The following is a 10,522-nucleotide window of genomic DNA, read 5'->3' as shown; positions in this document are numbered from 1 at the left end:
TGGATTATTCTCTTATTTTTGACTGGTGTTTTGTTTTGCATTGATAAATCCCAACCCCGGAGGTTGTTATTGTATTGTTGTCGTCATAACAGGAACACTCTTGTCAAGTATGAAATGAGTTTTGTTATGGCCTGGCGTGGTGCAGCCCTGAAGAATTTGTCAGAATGTGTCTGGCTGTCCTTCGCCCTGAAAAAAGACTTGGCTCTCTGGGCTGTAATCAGACACCCCTTAAAGCCCTTCAAGTATGCAATTGTTCGACTCACCCCTGCCCTTTTGAAACGTATTAATCTCATTGCTACGGTCTAATGCCGAAATCCCCGGTGGAAACACCTACCAGAACTGGATCTCGCTGACCACACAAGATAGATTCATTTCCTCCGCGAACAGCCGAATCAGAGGTTTTAACCACAGCCGCTGCTGAGAGGAAGTACACCACGGCTGATCCATTTGTGCATATTTTGGGCATAAGGTTTAGCTCGGGTGCAGGTGCGATCCACTGGAGGCTGATTAGATATCATCACTCTTTCATTAACTCCGTATTTCTTGTATCGCAGTGCCTGCGCGGGAAGAAAAGGCCTTTTCATTAGCCGTCGAACCAAATGAGCCCCGAGGAAAGCAGCAAGGATAAGTCAGGGATCATGAAATAACAGATTATTTAACCGAAATGATGCTAGGCCAACTTTTTATCATGAGCGGTTACGTTTAAATCCCCCCCAAAAAGGAAATGAAATCATCTGTTGATCACCAACTTCTTGAGTCATATTTGATTTTTCTAAGAGGCAGAACTAAATGTCATTTTTACGGATGGATGTTTTACAATTTCTGATCAGACAGTTGAGAATCCACACAAAGTGAAGGGCCTCAGAAGAAGGGTGAAAGCCCAGCTTGAGATGCTAGAGTTGTTGCGTTTAATGGCGGTGGATCGATCACCTGCATGGGTTCATTCCCACGTCACCTTACGGAACTTGCTGTCTGGCATCCTGTCCCACCAGGAGTGTTTCTCCGGTCCAACCCACGTCTCACGTGCTTGCTCTTTATTTGAGCGCTGTTCCTCCTCATCTCCCGTGCTGTCAAGTATCGAGTGAGATTGTCTTTCATGTGACTTGATACCAGTCCAACCAGTCATGGTGGTGTTCCAGGGTGAAATGCTATTCAACGTCTGCAGTGTTTGGCCTGGTCCACTTTGCGTTTCATTGACTGACTTCATGACGGAAGGATCTGCTGTACTTTAAATTGTCAAAAGTATTTTTCGAGAAATGTTGTGCCGTGCTCCTGCAAATGACAGGTATTTTCCAAATTCCATGACAAGCGTTTTTATACGTGGAGATGCTCGGTTGTCACCCAGCCCTGACTCAAAAGCTTCTACTGCGAGAAATTGGTAAACTCAGTATTTTCGTGTTGATCGAGTTGTCTCAGTTGCCAAACAACCATCTCACTGACATTTATCTGCATCACTTTTGCCCCCTGTGGTATGACACTCGTCCTCCTCTCATCAGGAGCCGGGAATGATCCCAGTTTTTATAGTATGAATGGAGGCCAATGCGGACTTGCTGACTCAGACGCCGAGGTCTTGCCAACATCAGGACAGGAGTCAACCGCTCCCTGTGAGGAGTGGTGTCAGAAGTGGGTTGGCTGCTTGTGCCAAAATGGACCAGACTTACATGATGTACATGAATAAATAAGTGACCCTCTTTGTGAGGTACTGGGATACTACTGCTATATTACTGGCGGGGTTGAGGATTTGACTTTGGTTACTCCCACTGTCAGTGTACAGTGAAGTTGTGTCCTGTCGAACCTTCAAAATTTGGCCCTTCAGCGTGACCCTTGACTGAGCTGGAATTGGCTCCGCCCCGACTCTAGAGCACCAGCAACAGTTAAAAAATGGATTAATGGATTTGTAACGGTATTAACTGGGATTATTGAGATTAGGTCTCTCTATTCTGGTGCTGAGCAAAATTAAGGATGAAAACCTACTTTCTGCAAAACAATTTAAAATTAAATGACTACTTTTTTTAAATTCTGCACCTTGAAGGCGCGAACAAAACCAGGTGTTTTAAATCAAAATAAAAAACAATAGAAAGATTACACTAAGGCCAAAGGTGGGAGCGGGGGAATCCATGAACTTTATTTTTAGATCCCAAGACAGCAGCCAACCCCTCATTTTCACCTGTGCACAAAAACAGGTGGGAGGGAAGAAGCGAATATTCCATTACAGTAGGCCCAGCACATACAGGTTCTTTGTGAAAGGTGTCTCTGTGTGCCGCGCTGACATCACCCTGTCAGAGCAGGATGGGACTTTTGATGTGCGCCTGTGCCAGGGAGCTGCTAGCACGGTCAGGCTGTGTGAGTCAGCGCTGCACTCCAGACACAACCGTGCAAGAATCCATGACGCAGGCAAGAGCCGGCTCAAAACCACTTAGCCAACACAAAGACTATAGAGGGAGATCGGGCTCTTTGTTTAATGCGTCTTGTGGATCTTGTTTAGGTCGCCTTTGATGTTATGCGATCTGGTTTGTCGCAGATCAAAGTAGCAAAAAGGATGAAGCGCTGGTAGTATGTGACACTGGTTTTATCGCACAGCTGGAGGCTGGATAGAATCGGAACATTGCAACTCAGATCATTGAAAATGACGGCGTGATTCACTGGAGCTTTTTGAGCCGTCACCTGTTCCTCATGAGGAGAGCCCCCTGTTGAGGATGAGGGTATATCATTAGCCTCCACAAAGACTCAGGTGATGTTGTAGCAGTTTGTCAGCACTCTCAGAATGAACCATTGTCATTCAGCCATAATTACAGGTCTGACCCCGTCATTGAAAGCAACAGGCAAGTGACCTGCAGAGATCACACTCTGCTTTTATAACAGTCATTGTCATTTAAACCCTCCAGAGGTCAACTCACCTGGAGGCACTGATGCACCTTGAAGTCACTCAGCAGCGTTTAATATCGCCGTGAGTCACTGACTTACTCAGGCCCCGTGAGTCCCTTAGAATTAGATGTAAAAACAATTGCTTCTGTTCATTTTGAGTCAGTATATTTATACTTGAATGCCTATTTATTTTTGTGTTGTTACATAATAATGATCAAGTTATGTTATATGAAAATGGAAATGGTTGAAGTGGTTTAGCCTCTGCTGCCATTTTTATAGCATTTTACTTCCTTATAGAGCTACAGCCTTTTTAATAGACTTGGATCAAATATGAACTTTAATCTTTAATATCTGCAGTCAGTTTCGCCTTTTTCAGCTGCATGACATTCTCTACACCTTTGTTGCCCATGATGTAAACTGTGGGAGGAAACTAGAGTTCAGTGCTGACCACTAATGCAACATAAATATAGATGGAAAAGAGCATTATTTGATTCATGAAATGAGCAAACAATTAACTGTTACTTAATGTTCACTACTGCGATTGTATTCAGTCACTATAAATCAGACGTATGTTACTACGATTTCCTCCTGGCGCCGCATCTCTGCCACACTGTTGATTTAGTTTATCAAGTCAGTTTAGCTCCAATGGACTCTGCGACGAGTGTCTGTTTCCTTCCTCGCTGATACGCTTATCAGCCTCCTCTCAAGGTGTATGAGTTCAGTAGAAGCCCGGAGCCGATAAGGACGAGATTACAGCGGCGTTATCACCAAAAGGAGGCCGGGCGAAGTAGAAGATACAAGACAAGGCAAGTGCAATTACTGTACAGCGTTGGTCACAGAGGTGAAGGTCACATCTGTGTGTCTTCAGACAGTTGCACATTAGGTCTTATCAATGTGACCTGCTTGAAGACACCTGCCTGCTTCCAAGCATCCGAAGAATGGCTTTGCACTTGTGCTGCTGAATTATTGTCCTTCATTTGTGTTGGCATCCAAGTCGGTTTGTTGACTCCTGTTGCTTCACTTTCACCATGCATTTTCAGTATTTCTGGGATCAGAGGAGCTGTACTTTCCACTGCACAGTTAATTCACTTTCCATGCTTTTGCTGCTGCTGAGTTATTCACCACTTTTCTTTTCAGTAGGAGGCAGCAGCCTTGGGTAACATGCTTGCCTGACGTTTCAGCCTCTGCCAAGGCTCCCATCGAAGAGATAAAACCTGTATTTACATTGAGACTGATCAAGTTATGGGAATACTTAAAGGTGTGTCTGACACTGTTGTTGTGTCAACCTTGCTACACGTCGTGCTTTTGTGGTAGATCCCATTCTGAAATAAAGTTTTGGAAGGATACACTCTGTAGACGGGTAGAGGGCATTAGCTTTCATTTAGTGATGTGTGTGCTAAAGGAAAATATCGTCCTGCTGTTGCAAGTTTCCTCCCTTCGTCCTACTACAACTCCACCCTGAACTGTTGTGGTTCCGTGTGTGGAATATCAGGGAGGTGCGAGGGAATCACTAGACTCTTTAGGCACATGCCTCCCATGTGTCAGGCCCCTGATAAGTCCACTTTAAACTTTACCCCTTCTGCTGTAAGTCAACATATGCCCGTGGCGAGAGGACCATCTCTTCAGATGGAAGTAAAGAACGAGACCTAAAACTTCTTGCCAATAATGAGAGCGAAGGAATAGCCAGGGGGAAGTTCAATCGGTTCGCCGACAGCATTTTCTCACTCCTCAAGTCTTCTGCCATGTCTGGAGCTGTTGGCACTGGTTGCGGAAAAGTTTCACACAGGTGTTATGTCGGTTGTCAGTCCTCTTGTACGTCTTTGCTGTGTCTAATTTATCACTACTGCATGGACGTGGTGAGGAAGCAAATATACTTCACCATCTAATACTGCAGCACGGAGGAGGAGAAGAAAGAAACCACCCAAATTTGCACAAAAATCTGCTCATTTATTGGTCATTCAGAAGTATGGTAGAAATTAAAATTATACCTGATCAGAGTGCGTCTTTAGTTGTTTATCTTTATTTAAAAATGCTGTTGAATCTTCAGAGGAATCTTGGAGAGAGGAGGAAGACATGATTTGGCAGTTTACCCCCAGTGTTTGCCTCGAAATTTTGACGCCATGGCTCGAAGTCAAGCTGAGAAGTTTCCCAAGACCCTCTTGGCCTGCAGGCCGGCGCTCCATCATGTAACGCTGCGAGCCTGGCTCCTGAGGACCCGCGTCCCACCGAGCCGCCCGCCAGGGAACCTCAAAGCCTCTGGAGTCAGCGGTGTGGGGGTGACAAGGAGCCTCACCCAAACCTCTGATGCCTCGGTGTTAGCCGCTGGTGGGCTTCCTCCCACCTCACCAGCATGCAGCCACCGGCTGCTCCTCACACCGCCCACAACACGCTGGATTGATTGCTCTGGGGTTGGAGTAAAAACAGAGTAAAATTCTTCCTAGTTTTTCAATGGACCTAATGATAAAAAATAAAAATAAAAATCAGCTATATGTTTTGTTGTTTTGTTTTTTTTTTACACAATTGGAACCTGACAAAACAAAATCAAATAAAGCTAATGATAATAACAGTTATATAATTGCATATTAGCACCATCACTTTTCCACCTTCAAAGAACTTTGTGGCGCCGTAGATGCCGTCTTTGTTAAGCTGCTGAAGCTCCTCTTACTATCGTGATTGTTGAGACTTTGTCCTGGATAAATTATTATGAAGATGAAGTGCAACCAAAAAATGAAATGTAATAACATATTTTTTTGACCAATACATGTATTAACGCGTTACTGAATCGTGTAATAAACAGAAATAGAAGTAGTTATAGTGATATTAAATATTATTCATATTGTTCAGTAAACTTCTGTAATTTAATCTCAAAAAATGTTGCTGTAAGTGAATACAGTCACAAAAGGGTTCGAGGTGTTTGTCACACAACATTAGAGTGAAGTTACAGTCTGGATTCTAAGTTCACAACAGTTCAGCGAGTCCTTCAGTGGCACTGAGCAGCGAGGTTGTCGATGATAAAGGGACTTCCCGGTTGCTGGACTCTTGTCGCCCCCTATCGGCCGCGGCAGGATCGACATGCTGCACACTTGACGGGTCCCTGTGAAACACAAACCGCTCCTGCTGATCCAGACTCCAACTACGAGTGAGGCGGATGGTTTCAAACTTGTCTTTCAGTCGCGTGAAACAAGCGAAGCCCGGAGACGATAGAATGTGTTTGTGACTAGGTCGAAACAGCAGTGAGTCGAGTGTCGTTTTAACGGAAGGTTTGAGGCGAACGTGAGCGGAGAGAAGTGAAACCTGAAGGTGGTTCCTCCCGAGCAGACTGGAGCTCGCTTAGACTCCGCCCACCGCCACTCTCCCCCAATCGTCACCTCCACGCCGTCAAACATAAATCCTCGCGCGCGCCGAGCCTCCAGACTCTCTCCCACTCCTCCGAGAGACAACTTCTAGCTGCACCACTGACCTCGCCGAGGAGCCTCGAGACACTTCGGCTAGGAGTTTGGTGTGCGCTCGCGGACGGTCCATTTGGATTTAGACGGATTCTCGTTTTTCTCCTGAACACGTTGCTCGCATGAATCTCCTCGACCCGTACCTGAAGATGACAGAAGAACAGGAAAGGTGTCACTCCGACGCTCCGAGTCCCAGCATGTCCGAGGACTCGGCCGGGTCGCCGTGTCACTCCGGCTCCGGCTCCGACACCGAGAACACCCGGCCCTCCGACAACCACCTCCTGCTGGGCGCCGACTACAAGAAGGACGGCGAGGAGGAGGAGAAGTTCCCGGTGTGTATCCGTGACGCGGTGTCGCAGGTGCTGAAGGGCTACGACTGGACGCTCGTGCCGATGCCGGTGCGCGTGAACGGTTCCAGCAAGAGCAAGCCTCACGTCAAGCGACCCATGAACGCCTTCATGGTCTGGGCTCAGGCGGCGCGCAGGAAGCTCGCGGACCAGTACCCGCACCTGCACAACGCGGAGCTGAGCAAGACTCTGGGCAAACTCTGGAGGTGTGTGTCGCGCCTCGCCGCGCACGGCTCCCCGCGCGTCACGTATTAACGGTGCGTTTCTTGACTCAACAGGCTGCTGAATGAGGTGGAGAAACGGCCCTTCGTGGAGGAAGCGGAGCGCCTGAGGGTGCAGCACAAGAAAGACCACCCGGACTACAAGTACCAGCCCAGGCGGAGGAAGTCTGTCAAGAACGGACAGAGCGAGTCCGAGGACGGGGAGCAGACGCACATCTCCCCCAACGCCATCTTCAAGGCGCTCCAGCAGGCGGACTCGCCCGCCTCCAGCATGGGGGAGATGCACTCCCCGGGAGAGCACTCAGGTACCGGAGCCCGTCTCAGTCTGCACCTCACTGATCCCAGGCCGATGAAAGTGTAGCTCGGGATAACTAATGATTAGCCGCCGCGCAAACACACACACACCTGTCTGCTCCACCCGCGCCTGGCATTTACGTGCAGGCTGCAGCCAACTGTTCCCCGTGACTCACACAGTCCATGCTTCCAATGAAACTTCTCTTTGAAGTTTTTATTTTCAAACTAATCGGAGTCCAGACATTTACCAATAGTGTAGTAGACTGCACTGTAATTACTTCTCTCGTCTGGCTTTGCCAAATATGCTGAGTTTACAGTGAAAACGGGTTACGACGCCCCCTGTCTGCAGGGAGTGACATTGCTGTCTGAGTGACACATTTCTCAGTGGATGCTAACAAAGGCTTTTCTTTCAACAGGCCAGTCCCAGGGTCCCCCAACCCCTCCGACGACACCCAAGACCGACCTCCCCTCGAGCAAGTCGGACCTGAAGCGCGAGGGTCGGCCCATGCAGGAGGGCACCAGCCGCCAGCTCAACATCGACTTTGGCGCCGTGGACATTAGCGAGCTGAGCAGCGAGGTCATCTCCAACATGGGCAGCTTCGACGTCGACGAGTTCGACCAGTACCTGCCCCCGCACAGCCATGCCGGGGCAGTGGCGGCGGCGGGTCAGGCCGGGTACACCGGCAGCTATGGCACCGGCGGCTCCAGCCATGTCACCGGCGCCGCGGCCCACGCCTGGATGTCCAAACAGCAGCACTCTCTGACCACCCTGGGCGCCGAGCAGCAGAGAACCACCCAGATCAAGACAGAGCAGCTGAGTCCCAGCCACTACAGCGAGCAGCAGGGCTCCCCCCAGCACGTCGCCTACGGCTCTTTCAGCCTGCAGCACTACAGCGGCGCGTCCTACCCCTCCATCACCAGGGCACAGTATGACTATTCAGAGCACCAAGGCGGTGCCAACTCCTACTACAGCCACGCCGCCGGCCAGGGCTCCGGCCTCTACTCCACCTTCAGCTACCCGAGCCCGACCCAGAGGCCCATGTACACCCCCATCGCCGACACCAGCGGAGTGCCGTCGGTGCCGCAGACCCACAGTCCACAGCACTGGGAGCAGCCCATTTACACACAACTGTCCCGGCCCTGAGACACTGACCCCCCTCCCCACAGACTGTGCAGCAGCTTCGCCAACAGAACTCTTTTCTAGTACTGAGAATATATCCCAGGATTGGCTCACGACAGTGCCTTTTGTATCGGTTGGAATTATTGTGATTATATTTTTTTAGATATAACGTTTCAGAAAAAAATAATCCTCTGTGAGGACGAACTGGTCATAAATATTTTAGTATGTACTGTGTATGTGTTCCGCTCTCCTCAGTGTCATTCTCTCTGTCAGGATCGAAGGTTTTAACTTCCTCAGTGGCCTTACGTTGTTTGTACAGGAAGTAGGAAGCCGTTTACCGACACTGCCGCCTTATCATCGCCTGCTCTCGCCTTCGTGCTGTAAATATTTAAGTGTGATTCTGACAATGCAGATGCAGGGACTAAGCAGGTTGGGGTCGGAGCCGCTCGATGATTCTTGGTGTTGTGAACGCTACTTCAGGTGCCATGTAACTCTCCGAGGGGCCTTACTGTGTTGCTAGCTGACTTTTGTTCTGGAGTTCTGCCTTCATACCACTGGTGCCTGTGGAGCCGCCGACGCTCCATCAGATGGTACCACAGTGTGGAAATCACAGCATTGACTTCCTGCTAGTGGGAAGTGACCTTTGACCCCCACACAGCCACATTCTTCGTCCTAACGTTTTCTTAATTTATTCTTTAGCATTAATTTTATTTGAAAATTAACTATCTTTGTTTTGGAATTCAACCGCAGCTAACTGAGATCAGCCCGTTGTTTAGCTGTTTTAATTTATCGTTTGTAAATGTTTCCGTACGCTTCTTTTGATGATCTTCGTTTTGTACAGGTGACTTATAATTACTGGAATTAACAAACGAATTAATGGATACGGAAGCTGTTTTTTTTATTTTTGAGAATCTGCTGGATTAGACTGGATACTTTTTTTTAAAAAAAAGCTCCTCATTTTATATTCTGTATTGTTAGTTTTGTCCTTTTCCTAATGCAGTTTTCTTTAGGTAAAGCTGGCGTTGTCTTAAAAGCTTATCTTTTGTATTATATTGTTTGCAATAAAAAGAAAAGTCAGTGTACTCCTGCTGTTTGGATTTCTCATTCTGCTGCACGAGTTTCCCTTTCAGTCATCAAGATTTATGACCGATAAAACCATGGATGATGTCATCCTTTTGATTTTATATGGCTCAACAGATCTGTGACGTGCTGTTTATAATTTTATGAGTAGCGCTATCATTTCTAGCAAAACAAACCCAACGTAAAATGATAGTTACAGCAGCCTTATTTCATAAAGAATGATTCACTTTCACCGAAGATAAAAAGGAAGAAGTGATACAGTCTGGGTTGAAGTTTCTTTGCTTTTAAATTAAATATGCATATTAGTATTGATACTATCAGTGGAAGCTAGGTTAGATGCCATGACTAAAAAATATTTTGTAATATTTCTAGAAATAATACAGTTTGTTCTTTAATTTGTAGATTAAAAACACATATATTTATAAAGGTGAAACCCCCTCCAAATATTGGGACATGAATGGATGTTACCTTATTTTACCAGATTATTGGTCAGTTAAGATATTAAAGAAAGAAAGAATATGAAAAATAAAAATATTGAAATAGGAGAAAAAAGTGTCACGAGTGAAATGACAGTGTGATCTTATTTGTTCTTATTTTGTTCTCTTATAAAATGACCAAAAAACAACAAAAGCCTTGTAGTAAGAATCGATCCAGCGACATCAGGGTGAGCTCTTCAGATTATTGCCACTCAACAGAGAGGAGCCATTTTCTGATAGCGAAGTTATTTAAACCTGTTCATAAGGCTTCCCCATTACTTGAGCATGTAGACTGACACACGATAAAGATCTTCAGGGCAACATGTTGTGTCTTCACCTGGAGTTTAGACCAAGGCTGCAGCCACAAGTGACTCAAGTGCAGACATTTTCACGCCACAGCAACACTGCTACTTACATGTTATATATATATATATATATATATATATATATATATATATATATAGAATACATACAAGATATAGATATTCTAACTCAAGATAAACACGAGACACTGAAAACGTCTTTCACTGTGTTTCATCAGAATCTTGCTGTGATGTCAGGAAGTGATGTCATTGTTTGAGGCTTTCCCTTCTTGGTCTGTGACTGAGTCATCTGCGGAGTCTTTCCCTAGGAGTCTCCCCGAACGTAATCACACGCTTGGGCTGCTCAAGCC

The 10,522-nt window shown here is 46.6% G+C and overlaps 1 protein-coding gene across 1 annotated transcript; it reads left to right on the top strand.

The window, feature by feature from the left end:
* The first annotated feature begins 6,045 nt into the window (after positions 1–6,045).
* Positions 6,046–9,375, top strand: LOC128750907 (transcription factor Sox-9-like). The gene is made up of 3 exons (XM_053851534.1): positions 6,046–6,864; positions 6,937–7,184; positions 7,590–9,375. The coding sequence occupies exons 1-3, from the start codon at positions 6,434–6,436 to the stop codon at positions 8,315–8,317; spliced, it is 1,407 nt and encodes a 468-aa protein (XP_053707509.1). The 5' UTR covers positions 6,046–6,433; the 3' UTR covers positions 8,318–9,375.
* The last annotated feature ends 1,147 nt before the right edge of the window (positions 9,376–10,522 follow it).

The sequence above is a fragment of the Synchiropus splendidus genome, chromosome 19, assembly GCF_027744825.2.
Source record: "Synchiropus splendidus isolate RoL2022-P1 chromosome 19, RoL_Sspl_1.0, whole genome shotgun sequence".
In the NCBI taxonomy this organism is placed as follows: domain Eukaryota; kingdom Metazoa; phylum Chordata; class Actinopteri; order Syngnathiformes; family Callionymidae; genus Synchiropus; species Synchiropus splendidus.
This window is presented reverse-complemented; position numbering and strand designations above follow the sequence as displayed.

Bases quoted from the DNA above. Each gene is read 5' to 3' on its own strand.
- LOC128750907 (XM_053851534.1), top strand. From the start codon at position 6,434: ATGAATCTCCTCGACCCGTACCTGAAGATGACAGAAGAACAGGAAAGG. The intron at 6,865-6,936 runs GTGTGTGTCGCG...TTGACTCAACAG, and splicing joins ACTCTGGGCAAACTCTGGAG to GCTGCTGAATGAGGTGGAGA. The intron at 7,185-7,589 runs GTACCGGAGCCC...TTCTTTCAACAG, and splicing joins CTCCCCGGGAGAGCACTCAG to GCCAGTCCCAGGGTCCCCCA.